Source organism: Pagrus pagrus (assembly GCF_965226575.1).
Source record: "Pagrus pagrus genome assembly, chromosome: 21".
Lineage (NCBI taxonomy): Eukaryota > Metazoa > Chordata > Actinopteri > Spariformes > Sparidae > Pagrus > Pagrus pagrus.
In genome coordinates, this window is record NC_140208.1 from 14,952,597 (window position 1) to 14,971,741 (window position 19,145).

Below are 19,145 nucleotides of genomic sequence, written 5' to 3' on the forward strand. Positions count from 1 at the left end.
TGAGAGGGCCCAAAAATAATGTACTACAAGGACCTTTGGAGATCGGTTTTAACAGCGATTATTGTGGGCGAAGAAATTCCCAATAACATTATTATCAAGTGAAATCTGAAAAAAAAAATCTATCTTTGACTTTTACTGTGTTTTGTCTTGTTTTTTTGGCAAATAAATGATGTTTAAAATATGAATGCAGGGAGGTGGAGAGAGTCTGTAACCATAAGTGTACAAAACAATGTACAAAAAGAACAGTTACATTCAATTACTATAGTAAATGAAAAGGTAAAGTAAAAAAGTAAGTAAAAAGGCAACCACATAAACTCCAGATGCATCTTTGCTTGATTATTCACACAATATTATGTATGTTTGTTTGGGACTTTTGGGTCTTTTGGGTGGAAACATGGTTTAATCTTGGTCCACAAGAGTCATTTTACCCCACAAACGTTATGAGACCCCTTCTCAGCTCGATGCTCAGTTCAGATATCCCTCATCTATGACACTGCAGTTTATGGGGCAGCTAGGACACAAAGTACACAGAGCAAACTAGAGACGAATTTGAGGACAGAGTAAAAACAAGGCCACCCCCTTGCAACAAGATTTGGAAAACTTGAGGTGACACATTAAAAGTAAAAACTAGGACGTGAATCTGTGAGGAGAGGGAGGAGCGGCCCTGCTCCATTTGTTCACAGCTGAGAGGTGTGTGTCCCCCCGGTGTGTTTGACCCTCTGTGCTCTCTGCTGTCAGCCCACAGTGCTTGACCTCCACTGTGATTTATGACAGCTCTCTTTCCCAAGATATAACCCTGAGGAAACTCGTCTTTGCCTCGCTGCCCGTGCCTGAACGTCTCAAAGAGGTGCTGAAGATGCAACTATTCAATGTCCACCCAGGATGAAAAACACCCGGGTCAAATTATTTTGTTTCAGGGGACTGGGAGATCATATTCTCCTGCTGGGACTGTTTTTTTTGCCCTTTCTATCTGATACTGGACTGCTTTAAAGCAGCTCACATTTCACTAGGTTCAGGCTTAATCAGGGAGGGGAGAGAAAGCAGACACAGTTGAAAGGAGAGTAGACAGAAAAACAATGAATTACAGGAATAAAAAGAAGTGATTGTGCGACTGCCATTCTCTGTGAGAGGCGAGAGCGAGGAGCTTCAAAAGCGCAATCTTCATTTGTGTGAAAACAGCCTCCAGCCTCTTCACCCCTCGACCCGTCTGATCAGTGCTGTTTGGTGATGATGCATTAAGGTTATCCCTCTTATGTCGATGCTGTCTTCCCAGTCCAATCTGTTCTGGTTGGCGAGCGGGGCTGGCAGGAGGCCTGCTGTTAAACATGTACAGTAAAAGGGGGGGAGCTGCCAGGGCAGTGAATTAATTGAAAGTCTTGCCTTGCTGTTACCTAATAAGGACAGTTGGCAAAGTCACCGCGTGAAGTTCTCGAGGCCATAAGCTGTTGAATTATGCAAGAGTGGAGCAGCTTGTTCCTTCAATGCATGAATCAAAAAGCAGGAGAGGAGCTCACTGGAGTTTGGCTTGGTTTGGTGTCCGGGCAGGCGCTAGGACCCGGGACACGTGAGCGTTACTAGTTTGCCAGAGGGTGGAGACGGTGAACAATGAGGGAGCTGACTGGTAGGACCAGCAGAGGAACATCTGAGACCCCCCTCCTCCTCCTCCTCCACCTCCACCTCCTCCACCACCCAACCCTCAGCACCAGAGCCCCGCCGGACCGACGGACAAAAACACAGACTGACAGTGAGTTTGGAGAGAGAGTGGGAGCATGCAGATCTGCTTCATGCATGCTGCAGAGAGAGGAGGTTTTTGCTGAGCCCCCCTTTTGTGGATTTGAATGAATGTCTCAGTGAGTGTGTGTGTGTGTGTGTGTGTGTGTGTGTGGTGCTGAACTGGGTCATGCGGACCACTGGAGGAGCGAAAGATAAACACGCACCCTCCTTCCGCTGCTTGGCAGGTTGAGATGGTGGGCGCTCAGAGGAGGGATCCCAGCCTGCATGTGTCCTCATCTCGGCACCGAGCATCTGATGATGCTTTGATTTAATCCGCCTACCAAAGCAGAAAGTCACAAACTGAAGAGCAGCTCCAGAAAAAACAGGACGGGGGAGCATCTCGGGCGCGGACCTCATCCAGGCTTTTGTCAGCAGCAGCGAAGGTTTTGATGTCTTTTTTTTTTTTTTTTTTTTAACTGATCACCTATAACTGATCGATACCTTCCTCCACACGAGGAGATCTTGCCCATCAGCTTCCCCAGCAGACCCCAGCCGATCAGAGCGCAGCAGCTCTGCTCGCCGAGCGGATGCAGGACCATGGAGGAGAGAGACAGGTCGCCAGCAGGTGAGTGAGTAACACCTAGATGCACCCCGAGGCGCCTGAAACCGGGTCAGCCTACAGGAGACTGACACCTGCAGAGAGAGGACAGACAGGGAGGCCAAGACAAGGGAAGGCACAGCCGTGATCAGAAGTGTTTAAACGGGTCTCTTGATTTTGTGCCTTGATTTTGAAATCAGCTGTTTTTGTGTGTGTGTGAGGAGCTTGTTGGATTGTGTGAACTTTGACTCTCATGGCCGGTGTTTATGCGTGAATATGAATGATAAACTCGCCCCGTATGAAAGCATCAGTGGCAGCAGTTATTATAAAGCACCACAGTTTTATTCTCCATTAGCCTGTGATCCAATCTAACTCGTGTTAATGGTGGTGCTGCGGCTCAATCTGTATATTTCACCCACATTAGTCGTGATACGAGTTGTTTCCCACTCTGCTTTTTGTGATTCAGCCTGGGCGAGATGGATGCGAGGGCATCCGGGGCACTCCACTTTTTTTTTTTTTTTTTAATGGCCCTTTTATACTTTGTCCAGGGCAGACAGGTGATATCTCAACGCTAATACCGTCTAATGCATTTAAATGAGCGGCTGACTTGATGGAGCAAACCCCTCTGTAAAAGCAGAGCCTGGCTGGGAGGCTGGTAATGGACTCTAAATGAAATGAACAGCAGCAGATACACATGGATTTGCTTTTGTCACAAACATTGTGTCGGTGGAGAGGAGCAGCAGCAGTGGGGGGGACTTTTAGGGAGGTGGTTCATACAAAAATACAATATAATATACAACAGGAGTCATAATAAAATATGTGAAAACTTCACACAGTCATCATCCAGCAAAGATCCTCTCCACACATGCATTCAGGCACATAGAAACCCTCCACTTATCCTTTAACATCGGCTTTGCAGAAGTATGATTAAAACATTCAAATCCTTAAAATGCCACCCACTCCTTCCTCATTAAAAATTCAAGAATACATGAATATGTAATTGTTTGTCATTTCACAAGTTTAACTGCTGGACACAAGATGTCTCCCACTCCACAGTAAAGTCCATTGTCAGTGTGTGTGTGTGTGCGTTGGAGGCTTCAAGTTTCCACAGTGCGCTTGTGTTTGCTGAATATTGGACCAGGATGATGTCACAAATCACGCCTCTTAAAGGTGCAATATGTAAGAATTGGCCACTTGTCAAATTCATACTCGACACAAATAGGTGGCAGCACATCACCGGAGTGGCTGCCTACTGCTAGTAACTGTACAGGCTGTCAATGCTCAGTCAGCTGTGCAGCTAGCGGTTCGGACTGGTCGCTGGAGGACGCCAGCGTTAGGACGGGCTGGAGCTAGGTAGATGGTTAGCATCATAACTTCAGTACATGTCTCAGCAACACAATACAAAGACATCGTAACGTCTGAACTACTATTTCTTCACATTTTGTTGATTTTTTGAACATTTTCAATCAAACTTCTTATGTATTGCCCCTTTAAAATCAGATATTAAATGAGCACATAGAAAATGTACACTCCCGAGCAATGAATGTGAAAACAGCCTTATAGTGTCAAACTGTAGGAACAAGAAAAAAACAACACATACACCTGCATATAAGCATGAGACCTTTAATGAAAGTGCAAACTCACTTAAAAGACCAAATCTTGCATCAAATTTCCCACCTTAAATTAAGTCAAAAAAAGTCCATAGAAATGTCCCAAACATGACCTGCAGAACAAGGAGGGTATCAGATTGTCTGGTTCGTATCTAAACAGCAGAAACCAGACAATGACCCCGATCGAATACTGGCACATCCACGGCAGGCAAACCCACCGATGCCCCTCACACAACCATAAAACTCAAAGAAATGCACTGAATACCAAATGTTAAAGGGAAATCAAACTAGTAGATTAGCTGCTGTTGGAACAACATGGCTGCTCAGAGAACAGAAAGGAAGCAATCATTGTCAGTCAGGACACACAGGAGGATGAGAGGCATTTTTCTTACTCTCGTGCTCAAAAGTGACCTGCTGGGTGAAAAATAAAGAAACAGCACAAATATCGGTGCGCTACATCCCAGCCTGGCGTCATGTCGGTGAGAAACAGCTGCTTGACGAGACCCCTGTCAATCAAAGCTCACGTGTATGTTTTCACATCATGGATGAGTGTTTGTTTCTGTGCTTTCCATTTGGTTTATCACTGTTTGATTCATGTGCAGCACGCTCTTGCTTTTAGTTGTCTTGTTTTTTTTTACATCGTGCCCTTTGCTTTGCAGTCATTGCTAATAAACAGTAATGTCGTTAAAGTTACATTTGAGAGAGAGAGAGAGAGAGAGTGAGAGAGAGTGAGAGAGATTGAATGCAGCCTTGGCAATCACCATTAGTGCATTGATTGTGGCCATAGAGGCTGTATAAGCAGGATCACAAATCACCATATATTGTTCGTTCGCACTGTCCTCCTTAGCGCTGTGCTGTTACATCATTTAGCCGTGCCCACCCCCCACCCCAGACCCCATTTTCTGAGCTCACGTTAGAGCTCCATCTCCCCATGTATTTGACATCAAAGGGACGCAGTCTATAACATGTGGTACAGAGGGAGGGATGCTTCAATTCAGTCCCGATGGATTTCCCCGGTCCTGCCTCTGTGTCTCTCTCTGGTCACACGAAAGCCTCTCTGTTGGAACTTGAGGCTACTGGATTGTGATGGAGTTGTGGTGGTGGTGGGGGGGGGGGGGTTAGGTACACTGTGTTCTCCGGGTAGCTTATTGCAGCGATATTTCACAGCTAAAAGATTTGTTTTTTTTTGCAGGACATGATTACAATGAGGGTGATGATGACAAGGCGTTTATAATCAGATGCTCTGCAGTTTCTAATCCCAAGACCTTAATCCTGAACTACAGTGTTAATGTGTTCTGCAGCAGGCTGTTTTGTATTGGGTTTTGTTCGGTGTGAATCACTGTACGTGTTTTTTCTTTGATGGGTCATTTGTGGTCAAGCTACAGTATTTGAGCCACGTGTCCTTGTAGTATCTGCACCCACAGCTAATTTTCCGCTCTCAGTCATTGTTTGGATCCCTTTTAACCTTGGGCAGTGCCTTCACAGGTCTTAGGTCAACCCAGCATGAGGCCAACGGCTGCATGTGTGCATGCGCAGTAGTCACAACGCAGGACGAGCAATGTCAAAGAAGATAAACTCAGATAAACTCAACCACGTCACGCTACAACGTTTTTGCTGCTTGATTGCAAACATTGCAAGTGTAATACTGGGAATGTATGTGTGATTGAAGTGCGTGAAGTCAGTGTTTTTTGGGGAAATTATCTTTTTGAGCGAATCAAAAATATCACAATGTCAGTCCTAGTTTCCACCAGGAGCTTTCAGCAGGTGTTAGCTCAACGGGTTGTGTGATATACAGTAGAGAGAGGGGAGGAGTGATGGGAGTAGAGGCGAGTCGAGTCAGGGACGGGTTACACAGCGCTCGGTCCCAGCAGGGATCCTCCATATGGGCAGCCAGGTAAAGCTGAGAGCAGGTGATTTGTCAAAGTGAGTGTCCGTGGCCCAGGCTGCTGGTTCACCTATCACGGCACAGCGGGGGGGGGTTTCATCAGCCGCATGTTGACGGAGGCACTAAACCCACCAACTCACCGGCTCTGATGTTCTTGGGGAAGGTGAATTCAGTTTTTTAAGCCAGAGTAGGGAACAGAGTGTCCTGACTGTCACGAGGAAGCTCATTTAGCTCGTGATCGAGTGATGGATTGTTTAGGATGCAGTGATTTGTTTTTATTCTGTGCATACACCCTAAGGAGAAAAACAAAGACGAAGTACATACCGTTTATGTGTGTCTATGCATGCAGTTTCCAGACAGACAGTGAGAGACAGCACACCAGTCACATCATATTTCACTCACTGTTTTTCCCTTTGACCCAGAGGCAAGGCACTTTGGGCATTTTGACAGTAAATTGGACACAGGAGATCAGTCTTCACCCATAATGCCTCCTCTGCCGAGAGCAAAGCAACTAGTCCATTAGTAATGGAGAGAGGTAGGGACGTGAGGCGGGCTCTGCAATCTATTTATTTCTTTCATTAGCCCCTTGTTTACATTTTCTGGAACAGACAGGAGAGAAAGAGGGAAGGAGGAAGGGGGGGGGGCTGGACGCAAACGGGCAAACACTGTGTGTAAATCTGCTGACTCGGATACCTCCCTCACACTGTAGATATATGCTTTGTGTGCATTTAAATACATTTGCAACACACGAAGGTGCACATCAATTTCACGATACATCTCTTCCAATTTAGCTCATCTAGTATACGTGAATCTGTATTCACGCTCGGAACTCATCTCTATGAAGTCTTTATGTGATAATCAATGTCGTGTCACAGTTCGTTGCAACTGTATCACTCACCTAGTTTACACGGGGAAAACCAATAGCTCGCTGAATGCACCGTCATTGTCCCTAATGAGAGTCACATGACAATACCGCGGATAAAATGTGTCCACTTGAAAGCTCTGCTTCCTATGTTAATGAGTTTTTCACGATATTACTGTCAGAGCTTGTAGAACAAATAGCCCTGATATGGAAATGCCCTTGAATGTCCGTAAGAGATGTGAAGAAAGAGTCTGCAGACACTTTGAGCTAAGTGCTAACATCAGCTTTAGCTTTGCTAGAAGGCTAGTATTAAGCACAAGGTACAGCTAAAGCCAATGAGAATGTCATTAGTTTTAGTCAGACACCAAAGGACTGGACTAATTTAAGTTACCTGAAAGGTTAAAGGGTGACTCTGCCAATTTTACACATTTAAGTGTTTTTACAAGTCTTGGGCAGTGCTACTGCATAATATGTGATATTTTCAAAAAGAAGACAAATTCTGTATCGATTTTGATCATTTGTTTTTAAACCATCCATAATGAGTCAGTGTTACGCAGACCAGTGGACTGTTTTTCAAAACCTACATCACCCACAGTGCAATTTAGCCACTGAATGACATAACTGGATGCAATTTATCAGATCAGATTACATGCAGCTCTCTCTGGAGCTGCTTTTACCTGTAAACATACTTTAATGCTTAACATTGGTGGGGTCACCAAAGTTATTACAGTCCATCCTGAAAACATGGGAACACGTGCACCTTATGTCATTGCAAGCCATCCACAAACCCGATAGAGGAAATGTCAGGGGATCACCAAAGTCAATAGGATCCAACCTCTGGAGATCATGAATGTCTGAAAAATAATTCAAATAATTTCAAATAGCACAACATTTTCATCTAAAATATTTAATCTGGACTAAAGTGATGTACAGATCGTCCAAGCAATAAACCAACATTGCCCTCTGGTATGGTTGAAAGCAAAGCAAACTTCTAAGAGCAGTTGAAACGTGACCAGACTTCTCTGTGAGAGAAAAAAATGCCACTTGAAGTCCACAGTTAGACCTGAACTCACAAGTGTAGCCCTCAGAGTCCAGAGGCTAGCATCAGACCGGACAAGAACAAGCCCCGAGGCTGTTAAGAGACAGTCTGCGACAAGAGAGACGGTTGCCAGTGGCATCGCAGGGCTCATCTCTGCTCTCATCTTCAGCCAAGTGTTTATAGAAGGAAAGGTCAACTGCTTCTGCTATTTAGTCTCATGTGGGACACGTGGAGTCGGCCACAACAGGTTTCCTGACCGCCGCTGTGCTTGTTAGAATGCAAAACTGGATATTTTCCGGGAACAGCCTGATTTTTTAAGAGGGTTATCCTGCAAATGCACTCAGCTCTGTTTAAGTAATTGCTAAATGGAGCAAGATTGTCAATCTGTAGTTGAGGGGAAATTAGTGGCTGGAAAACAGATTGTTGCTGCAGAGCGAAAACCTCGTATCTCTTCTTTTGAGGAAATTAGAAAAACAGTCTTGTTTTCAGCTCGTCCTTGTTTCGGAGACTCAAATGTCAGAGGATTTTTTTTCGTTACGTTTAAAAATCACAATTGTTGAAGGTTTGTTGAGCAGCTCAGGGATCTCTTTTTAAAAGGCTTGCTGATGATTAACAACGAGTGGGACTGGCTCAAAAACCCATTGAAATGTGTGTCGAGCCATATCCTCGTCCGTATGTGGAGCGCGTGGTCGTTACCTTGTCTTTAGCTGCCTGAGAGGACAGGAGAGGAGCAGAGGGCAGCGTGGGAGATCAGTGGGGCATGTGGCTGTGGTCATCCACGAGCGCTGAGTCGCGCGGAGGCTCACAGCTGCTCCCTCTCAGAGGTGAGAACACAAAGGGCCTTTGATAGAGTGTCACTGTGCGACTGATACACAAGACCCCCCCCTCCTCCTCCTCCTCTTCTTCTTTCAAACACTCACACACTATCATCTCCCAGAGACCACATAACTTCATCCCCACACCTCCGGGGCTCCACACTGCAGCTTCTGGTTCACATTTAGAGCGTCATCGCAGCTGCGGAGAGCGCCGTCTCCCAACCACTCATCACATTTCAGGACGCTTAATCCAGTTCTGCAAAGGAAATGAGTGCAAAGCATCCTGCGCTGTTGGGGTGGGGTGTGCTTTTGTCTTGGTGGGAGCTGAGTAATGTGATTAAGATCCATGCTGGAGTGCTGCACATTCAGCCCGTGGAGCTGACTGGAAAAAAAGTGCCAGTAAACAAGCGCTCCCTTCTTTCTTCTCTCTGCAGATGGAGGCTATGTGGCCGTGCAGGGTGGGCGGTCAAATCACATGTGCTTCCAGTCTGTCTGTCTGTCTGTCCTGTTTAAATGTTTAATCACCAAACCTGGACCACAGACTGATCTGGATAATGATCAACTCTTGTGTTGACTCGCTGAAGGCTATACAGTGGGCACGCTCAGCATGAGTAGGCTACAATATTCATAGTCTCTTATATAACCATCTCCAAGCTTGTGATAAAATCAAGAAGCAAGTGTTATCTGCAGAGATACATACAGGGCACTCTTTCTATTTGCAGCGCTTCTGTGTTTTTTTTTTTTTCTTCCTTCGACAAAGAGTGACGAGCCAAGAACACAAGGCTGCAAATGGTCGCATCCTATTTTAGTTTTCACCGTCTAATAGCTATATTTATCACGCTCTGCCCACAAGATAGCTGAGGAACCTCAACACCTTCAGAGTGTCTGAACAGAACTTCCTCTGCCATGTTTTCATCAACTGCACATTAGCCAGCGTGCATATACAAACACGAATATGATGCTCTCGTTTGAACCAGAGGTGCCGACAGCAGGTTGAAGGGAGAGAAGAACCGAGAGCAAAGCGGTTGCCTTTGAATGATGGATGAAAAAGGCCATCAGCAGAATTGTTTGTGCTGATTTGGTGCCTATTAGTGTGCGTGTGTGTGTGTGCCGTGCATGATTGGATGATTAAATTGATTGTGTGTGCAAGGGGAGCGGGCGAAGAGAGACAATGGGTAAGATCATTAGCGCGATCCACTTCGTTTCCCGTAAAGGTCCGGTTTGTGCAATTTGCTCAGTAGTTTTCCTTCAGTTTACTTACAGTTTGTTTTAACACATTAAAGGGGCACTGTGTAGTTTTTACAATATTAATGAGGTAATAATACAAACAAAAAAATATTTATCTTTTCCATAACTGAGTAAACAAGCTGTTCTCAGAGGAAAATAAGGTCCCCAGAACACTGTTTGAAGCTAGAAAGGTGGCAGGGTCCGCCACATATAAACAAAGTAAAACAGTATGAATTGTGTTTGTTTATTTAGTTTGCTTAGGCATTTCTCTTCTGGATAAAACTTCTTCCCGAAAACCACATAGTGCACCTTTAACAGACGCTAGCATGCACAGCCACTTATCTCTGATTTTTAATTTGTTGTCAATTTTGGCACATTAAGTGTGTCTAACACCATCTAAGCTTGCAATTAAAAGCAGCTATATTTTTCCCTCCCAGGATCAGTATGACCTATTTCAAACTTGGCACTTCTGAAAATCAGCAACAACTTTTCTGTTGCAGTATTTCGTTTTAGTTCTCAGTTTCAGCAATTTGACCGAAATACTGAGAACAACCGCTGTGCAAACCAAATTTGTTTTGCAGGCAAAATGAGGCCCCCTTTCCCACAGTTTCTGCTGGATTGAAAACATGTTTGTATGAGCCGTCTCAGATGATCTGTGGCATGCCCTAACAGCATGTATACACCTTGAAGCTGTCTGCTCTATCCATTTGTTTCCATTTGTTAGACCTTCTACCTGGTCATATTGATTTTCCCCATAGCTGTCTGCCAGTAAGTGCTGTCTGAGACCAGCCATATCTGAAAGCAGGCCAGAGTGATCTAGAGGGACAGCAGGAAGCCCAATACATTTACTGAAAGCACTTCCCCTGTTGATGCCTGCCCTGAATTGATTGTATGGAAATGAAGTTCTGTTAAAGCCTTCCTGATTTAACCACCCGCTGAGACACAATGTACAGACAGGAATATATGGATGCCTGCCAGTAGAGATAAAGATACTGAAGAGCATTCTGTCATAAACACATACCTGCATAAGATTTATCATGATAGCAGAGGAAAACCTGACTCTAAGCATTTTTCACTCTTCATTTAGTCTGCCCCACAGCGTCAAGGCGAGCCTGTCCCTTTCTCCATCCGGGCCGGGACGGGTGGGCAGCGGCGGGGGCTCCCCTACATCCAAGATGGGCTACTGCGGAGGGGTGCCTGTGGAGGACATGCAGGCCCTGGCCATCACCTCTCTGTCGGCAGCAGATGTAGCCAAACAATATGAGCACATCCGTGAGCTGGGGAAGGGCACCTACGGCAAAGTGGACCTGGTGGCACACCGGACACAGGGTGAGTTGGCTAAAGCACCTGAAATGCCGAGTCAGTAGTCCCTCCTTTAATTCCGAGACTTCTTGACACCACGCGACATTACCATGTCACACATTTGCATAATTCATGCCTACACTCAGGGTAAGTGAAGCTAAGTGGAAGATGAAAACACGACAGAGCCAACCAGATATATATATATATGTACTACTATCCTCGCAAGAACCCAAAATAAACCTTGAAATGGGCATAATATGTCTCCTTTAAGGTATCAGGGGTTCAGAATGTGACTGAAGATCTTTATCCTCTAACCTTGTCTTATTAATATGTCTTGACTGTTAAACTAAAGCATAAATACAGTGTCAGATCTCCAAATCCACATTGTGCCAGCATGTCTCAGAGTTAAGGATAACCAGTTAAGGCAAATCAGCGTATTATAAAGTCTCAAGTCCCGGTGCTGAGAAAATTAATTTCAGAGCAGTTAAAAGGGTTTGTTAGGGATTTTCTCCATAACGTTTAATCCTTGGTTGTAAGAAAATCAAGGTTAGAGAGCTGGCTCACTCTTAAAGCAGTATAACTTAGCATTGTAAAGTAGCGCAGAGAGAGGCTGAGAGGGCAGCGGAGATTAGAAGTGCTGTGTTAGCACTTAAGAGCCTCTGTGTTGCTGCAGCTGTGATCACGAACAGCTGGTTGCATGTGTGTAATGTAGGTGAGATTCAGTCACTGTAAGTGTTTGTATGAATGAATGTAGCAGCTGTTACAAAGACAGGGTTGGGTAGTCAGAAATCTCTCCACACCCTTCAAGTGTCAGGTATCAAAACTCATTTGTAATTGCTTTGGATAGCACTTGGAGTTAGGGCTGGGCAATATGACCTCAGGCTGTATCATGATACATAATATGTATCTTGATAATGTAAATCAAATAACACTTTTGATCTATTACCACAACATGGATTTTGCAACTATATTGTAGGGATGACTAATGGTGCTTTCTCGAAGTATTAACACAATGAGATATTTGATCAAATATCATCAGTAATGTGGATATAATGACTAAGCAAGTAAGGGCAAGTATTAGAGCAAGTAGAACAGTCAGGTACGTTCAGAAAATGACATCACTCTACAGGAAAAAAAACAACACTTAAAGGATAAGTTCACCGAAAAATAATTTGGGATCTTCATGCTTCCGTAGACTTGGATTACACAGGTCAAGCTGTATTTAACCATTTTATGTTTTTTGCTGTTCTATTTTTACATTTTAAAACAAGTCCCCATCTACTTTAGTTGTTTAGGAGTAAGCTGCAGCACTGTTTTGCTGTGAAGCTCCAGAAATGTTTTGTCAGCAACGAAACTTAAGCCACCATTTACCGTCGACATAGGGGTCAGTAGATAATAACAGAATTTTCATTTTTGGGTAAACTTATCCTTCAAAGAGTGCAATTTGCAAGATAAGATGGTGGCTGGCCCGACTTATCAACCCAAAGAGTCAGTATTTGAGAAGTTGGGAAAGAGACTCAATCAACTACCTAAATCATGACACCTGTGTTGTTTAATGACAAATAAATTACCTTGTCACCTTATAATATTGATATTGCTCAGCCCTGTTTGGAGTGTTCTGGATTGTAAATGTCATCTGATGTACTGGTTCAACACAGCAGCGCATAATCGTTTCGTCCCTGTTTCTACATGTTTATGTCTGATTTTTAGGTACCAAAATGGCGCTGAAGTTTGTGACCAAGAACAAGACAAAGCTCAAGAGTTTCTTGAGGGAATACAGTCTAACAGGCTCACTTAGCTGCAGCCCTTTTATTATCAAAGTCCTCGACGTGCTGTTTGAGACGGAAGACAGCTATGTGTTCGGACAAGAATATGCCCCCGCCGGGGACCTTTTCGACATCATCCCCCCACAGGTAAACCTCTCATCCTCCCTTCCACCAATCACCACCCTCACTCAGCCAGAGTTGCTCCAATCAGTCGCCATGTTCAGACACGGCGGTTTTAACAAGCTCTCCTGGGATAGGAGCCTTGTCTCCGTCCCGGTTTTCTCTCAGCACAGAGCTCTCTCTTTGCTTTAGTGCTATTCCAGTTGATGTGCTGGGAGTCTTTGACTTCAAGGTTCTTCTAAAGACTCATTAAAAATGGCTGCAGCAGAACTCAAAAACGGAGACTCGTTTGTTTCAGTATTCCTTTTTGGGGCGTATCACTTTTCACCGAGTACTTCCATTCCTCCACTCAATATAAACATCACCTTTCCTTTTGAACAGCACTGTAACCTTCTCACCACAAAGCTCTTTTCTTGTCTCACCTCCCATAGTCTCACCTCCTACACAATGTGCTGCATCTATTAGGCTGCATTAATTAGACTCTATTTTTCTTTCTTTCTATCCTCCTCTCGAAACTCTCTTCTTTCTCAGGTGGGTCTGCCAGAGGAAATGGTCAAACGCTGCATGCAACAGCTGGGCCTGGCCCTGGACTTCATGCACAGTAAAAACCTGGTGCATCGGGATGTGAAACCTGAGAATGTGCTCCTATTTGACCGCGAGTGCCGCCGCATCAAGCTGGCCGACTTTGGAATGACCCGACGCGTGGGCTGTCGTGTGAAACGGGTGAGTGGCACCATCCCCTACACAGCGCCAGAGGTGTGCCGCGCTAGCCGTGCTGAGGGTTTCCTTGTGACCACCAGCCTGGACGTGTGGGCGTTCGGCGTTTTGGTCTTCTGTATGCTGACGGGAAATTTCCCCTGGGAAGCAGCGCTGCCGGCCGATGCCTTCTACGAGGAGTTTCGGCGCTGGCAGAAAGCAGGGTGTCCTGTGGGAACGTACCCGTCTCAATGGCGGCGCTTCACCGATGACGCCTTGCGCATGTTTCAAAGGCTGCTCTCCTCTGAGCCGGAAAAACGGTGTGGAGTCAAGGACGTGTTCTGCTTTGTCAAGTACGAGCTGGTCAGCGAGCTCAGACGCAGAGCATCTTGCCGAGCCAAGAGAGGTGAGAGGTCCAGCTCGGGAGTGTGCACCGGCAGTTGCACTTCTTCCTCATCCTCCACTACATCGCGTTCCTCCCACAGACACCCGGAGCCCTCCACCCCTCCGGGAACATCCTGCCTGCGTCCGGCACCACTCAAACGCAGTGTCCTCTCCGACCCGTTGTCTCCCAGAGAGGAGTCTGGACAGCACCAGTCTCCAGGCCGAGACAAGAACAAAAGCCAGATGGTGATGGCAACTGCCATCGAGATCTGTGTGTGACCACACTAATGTTAGCAGTAGAGACTAGATGGCTTTTCACAGTAATAACAAGCTGTGAAGAGGTGTTAATGACTACCACAGAGACTCCAGTGAGAAAGGAGAGGTACTTTAACCATGAAAGAGAAGCTCAGGATCACGTCCCCGGCTGTGGAAAATGGACATCATCAATCAGCGGCAAACACTTGGACAGCTTATCACTGGCACATGCCGTTTAGGTTTTGATTTGTGACCAAAGACTGCTTCCCAAGCTGAGAAGCCATGCCGGCAGTGTTTAAGAGTCCGCTGATGTCGCTCCTCTCAGCAGCTCATTCTGCCATCCGGACATTTGTGTTTTTCACTGTGGTGGTGCTAATGATTCGACAATTAGATACTCCATAGAGCTGGTGTCTCTGTTCTCACTCATTAGTCCATGTCTCTGTGTTTATGTTCTGTCTCTTGACTTGGGTTTTTAATCTCATAGTTATAAGCTCCAGGGAGGCCAAAGCTCCAGTCGGAGGCCAGTGATCTGAGGGCAATCTACGCAAACTACATCCGACAGCCATCTCTCAGACTTCCTGCCAACTTCCAATGCATAAAATTTGTCGTAGACTTTTTCAAGAGAAAATTGTTTCAAAGAGAAAAAGACAAAAAAAAAGAAGTTTTAATGTAGCAGTTTGTATGAGATGTCTTTTCATGTCGGTGTCTAGACTTAGAGACAGATTTTCAGTAATAGGCATCACCTCAGGACACTTCAGTGGGTCACTTCCTGTTTTATTATTAATGGAAATCTATTGAATGGCTGGAAGACACATCTGCCACTTTTCCATCTGCTCTCAATGAAATTAATTTCCGATGTAACACAATAGATTACAGGGATTGTACATTTATTTTCTGAGTGGAAAAAATGGTGGCGAAGGAAAGAAGAGGAGAGGAAATGACTTTTTATTGTTTTCTTTTCTACCTGCCGTGTGTGTTTGGATGTGTATGTGTGTGTGTAAAATGCTAAAGCACAAGATTTTTGTAAAGGAGGAGAGCTCTAAGTGAAAACTACAACTCTGTATTGTAAATAATTTCATATTTCTAGGAGTGCACCGTAATATCAGGTAGTTAAACTATGTAGCGGTACAAATTTTTCTACGTCAGGGAAAGGGGTTTTGGGGTTTTGCAGTTACTGTCGGGGCAATGCATTGTATGTAGCAACAAAATATGACAGAATGTACAGTATATCACAACAAATTAAATATATATAAATATGACCTAGAGCCTATCACAACCTATAACATGGTAGCATCTGCTGTTCTCTTTTTCCTGTTATTTTTGGGGGTTTTATCCGAAACTGGACCAAGTTTTTTGTCGACACACAAATTGGTGAATAGATATCACGTTTCCTGTCACTGTAACCTTTTGCAACATCCATCTCCTGACATAAAATCATCATGCTTCCTGGCTGTCAATGAGTAGCCCATTCTGCCGCCATTCAATCAGTTAAAGCTACTCCAAAGGGCTGCTTTGCGGGCCGAGACCGAGCTAATTAATTTCCCAGCAAACACAAAAGGTGTTCCAATAATTGATTATCAAGATGCAACATTAACACACAGTCCCTGCTGCTCAGAATATGTTGCTGCACCCCTCCTGCTCACCTTTAATTTAATCTCCCTGCCTCTCTCTGTGAATTCATCCAGACATATCAAATGGAATAGCAAAGCCCAGCTGTTTATTGTCTGGAGGGTTGACTTCTGTGTCAGCAGCCGAGCTGATAAATTGATCCTGACCGCCGCGCAGCTTCCAAGATATACTGCTAATTATGAAAGCATGAAAAAGCCCATGCTTCGCTCATTACCATTATTTCTCTTGCTTGAGTTGCGTTACTGTTATGTCAGTCAGGTGTGTGCGTATCTATGTGTGCGTGTGTGACTGTGTGCTTCTCTTCATTTTCCTTATTTCTCCACTCCACTCCCATGACAGCCCATCAGCTCCGTCGCTATAGTGACAGCGCCGGTGCTCCTCCGGTTTGGCTTCTGTCCTCTTCTTGGAAATCAAGTCTAATTGAGCCCAAATGAAACAACTGGTCACCAGCCCTCCCCCCAATCACCCACCGCTCCTCATGAAAGTTGCAGAGCTTATTATACTCCATGACACATTTCATCAGATGTGCATTTTCCTGGATTTCATGAGCAATTTCAGAGAGCAGACAAGCCTTTAACCAGTCTCATCAGGCGTAACTGAAACTGTTGATGGTCTCTATCATTTCCTTTGTCTCCCTCCATCGCCACTCTTGATTCTGTAAAGGTGACCTGATTGAGGGTGAAGACTTGTCAAGTGGATGTATTGTATGCCTCATAGCATCTGTCAAAAGGCAATCCATCATTAGATGGTAGTGGAATGGGAATTACCGCTACCATACATCTATCTGCACGCGTCATGACGTAGGATCTATATAGTAGAAGAAGACAGGGATTAGATCGATGATGTGCATGAGATCCTATAAGGTGCCGCAGGTCAAACATAACACAACTTAATGGAAATAAGTTGATGTAATGCAATTCAGCATAATGCAGTTGAATGTAAGGGCCCAGACACACCAAATCAACATGTAACTAGCGGCGATGGAAGTTGACTGTTGCATCGCCTCACGTCGACGTCACCGCAAAGACTACAGCTGATGGCCAACTTGCATGTACATTCTGCGACTGTGTGGCAGGAAATAAGTGGCTATCTACATACCACGATGTGGCGGTAGTCTGTAATTGTCATTCAGAAAAGGAACACCAGAAGGCTGTCGAATGCAGATATAGAAACTATTGTTATCATAAAGCAGAATTTACCTACCACTTTCACACCACTCTCCCTAATGTAGCCACTTCTAATCGAGAATATCGCTGATTAAAAGTTGGGTGATTTGCTTAGCCGAACAGCCAATCAGAGTAACATTCCTATCCATGCTGCAGTTTTCACAAGCTCGACAGGAGCCGACTAGTGGCAACGGTGCGGGACACAAAAAATAGGACCTGTCATTGGCCGACATCTGACCGTCAGCCTGGAGAGTCAGCGTCTGTACACCACTCACTACAGCACAATTCAATGTAACACAACTTAATGTAACACAACAAAACTCAGCTTAAAGCGGCACCAGACAAGTGGTCTTATTGTTGGCGGCACTGTTGCAAAGACAACTGAATAGCCGCCGACAAGGACAGACTAGTGGCAAAAACGTGAGTTTAATAAATCATTTAGTCTATTATAGAAAGGGATCGCCAGTCAGCCTTCCTTTTCCTTTTCTCAGAGAACTTGTCTGTTGCCAGTTTGAAAAAATTCAACATCATAACACGACACAGCTTTATACCACACAATTTAATGCGACACAACATTACTTTATAATAGCACATAATTACACTTTATTACATCACCTTATAATCCGTGTATACATGTAGCCTCCAACTCGCCCCCTGTGGCTTCGTTTAACATCAGAGCCACTCGCATCATTAGACTTCTGTCAGTCGTTACAATGTGCAATGTTTCATGGGCTGTTATGACAGGAATTCTCCAGTTTAATTAAGACGTGTCAAATTATATCAAGTTTTATTGAAGCTCTAGAGAGTAGCCTTCCCAGTTCATCCTGATCCAGTGATCAAACTGTTTTCTGCCAGCAAGTGTTGTTGTAGGATCTCATGTAAATACTGTATGTATTGTGTCTTTAACAAAACAAAAAAAGTATAAACAAAATGTTAATATATGTTGAAATAAATTTATGCACCACATCTCATGGCTCTGGGGTATTTCTGTGGCTAGTTAGAATTACTGTGGTGTTTTTTTTGTAGGCAAAGCTAATTCAGCCCAGCTTTGTATGGTCCCCAGACTGCACATTAGATGAAGGTCAGCTTGAATCACATGCAATTTCCTGAGGCTTTGGTCTGGTTCGCCAGCGAACCCCCAGACTATCTTAATATGCTGACTTCCTTCTGAAAGCCCAATTAACACATCTGTAGATAGGAGTTATCTGCTGCCCTCAAAGAGCAAACGAGTTCAAGGGCGGTTAGAATATGGGACTGAAGACGAGAGCAGTTATCTGCCCGCCGCCCCTTCATACTCAGCTGTTGTGTCAGAGTGAGGGACTTTGCTCAAGTTGTTATCAGACTGAGTTTAGACACTGGTGGTAAGCTGTGGAGTATCTGCCACTGAGGAAGGCTAATCAGCTCAGACAGTGCAAGAGAAAGGAAAGGTCAGCCATGACACGCAGGGTTTGTGTAGCGAGTGGAAGCTTGTCCTTTGTCATAGCCTGTTCTCTACCCTTAAAGGGCTACAGCAGCCTGGTGGCAGTGTAAGAGTCCTAATTGTGTTAGCTGAGAAGATGGAAGACGCTGAACTCAGGCCGAGCCAAAAAAGTAGCATTTTTGGATCTAAAAAACACACTCTCCCCACGTATCCCTTGTGGCATTTACACATTTTCTGGTTGAAGCATCAAAAAAGTCCAAAAATCTCTCAAGAAACAACGAGTTTCTTAAAGGAGACCTATTATGCTTTTCGTTTTTTTTGCGTTCCTTCAGTGTTTTATAAAGGCTCTTGTGTGTTAAAGGTCTTTAAAGTTCAAAAGGTCAAAGTCCGCACCAACAGAGGCTCCTCTCTCCCACAGAAAACACTGCTCCTGAAACGCCTCGTCAGTAGTCCCGCCTTTAATTCTGTGACTTTGTGACATCACACTATGTCACCATGTCATACATTTGCATAATTTATGCCTAGCATAAGAATCGATTCAGCACAGCTGCTCTGTTGTTGTTAGTGGTGCTGGCTCAGGCATGTGTGAGCTGACCAATCAGAGCAGGCTAGGTATTCAGGAGGCGGACCTTAAAGAGACAGGAGCTAAAACAGAGCC

At 44.7% G+C, this 19,145-nt stretch overlaps 1 protein-coding gene across 1 annotated transcript; it reads left to right on the forward strand.

Annotated features, from left to right (window-relative positions):
* The first annotated feature begins 1,695 nt into the window (after positions 1-1,695).
* Positions 1,696-18,033, forward strand: sbk1 (SH3 domain binding kinase 1). Its single transcript, XM_084341706.1, has 4 exons — positions 1,696-2,338; positions 10,837-11,078; positions 12,762-12,964; positions 13,469-18,033. Exons 1-4 carry the CDS (start codon positions 2,301-2,303, stop codon positions 14,294-14,296), a joined length of 1,311 nt encoding a protein of 436 aa, XP_084197832.1. The 5' UTR covers positions 1,696-2,300; the 3' UTR covers positions 14,297-18,033.
* Positions 18,034-19,145: the final 1,112 nt, after the last annotated feature.

Bases quoted from the DNA above. Each gene is read 5' to 3' on its own strand.
- sbk1 (XM_084341706.1), top strand. From the start codon at position 2,301: ATGCAGGACCATGGAGGAGAGAGACAGGTCGCCAGCAG. The intron at 2,339-10,836 runs GTGAGTGAGTAA...CTCTTCATTTAG, and splicing joins GAGAGACAGGTCGCCAGCAG to TCTGCCCCACAGCGTCAAGG. The intron at 12,965-13,468 runs GTAAACCTCTCA...CTTCTTTCTCAG, and splicing joins TCGACATCATCCCCCCACAG to GTGGGTCTGCCAGAGGAAAT.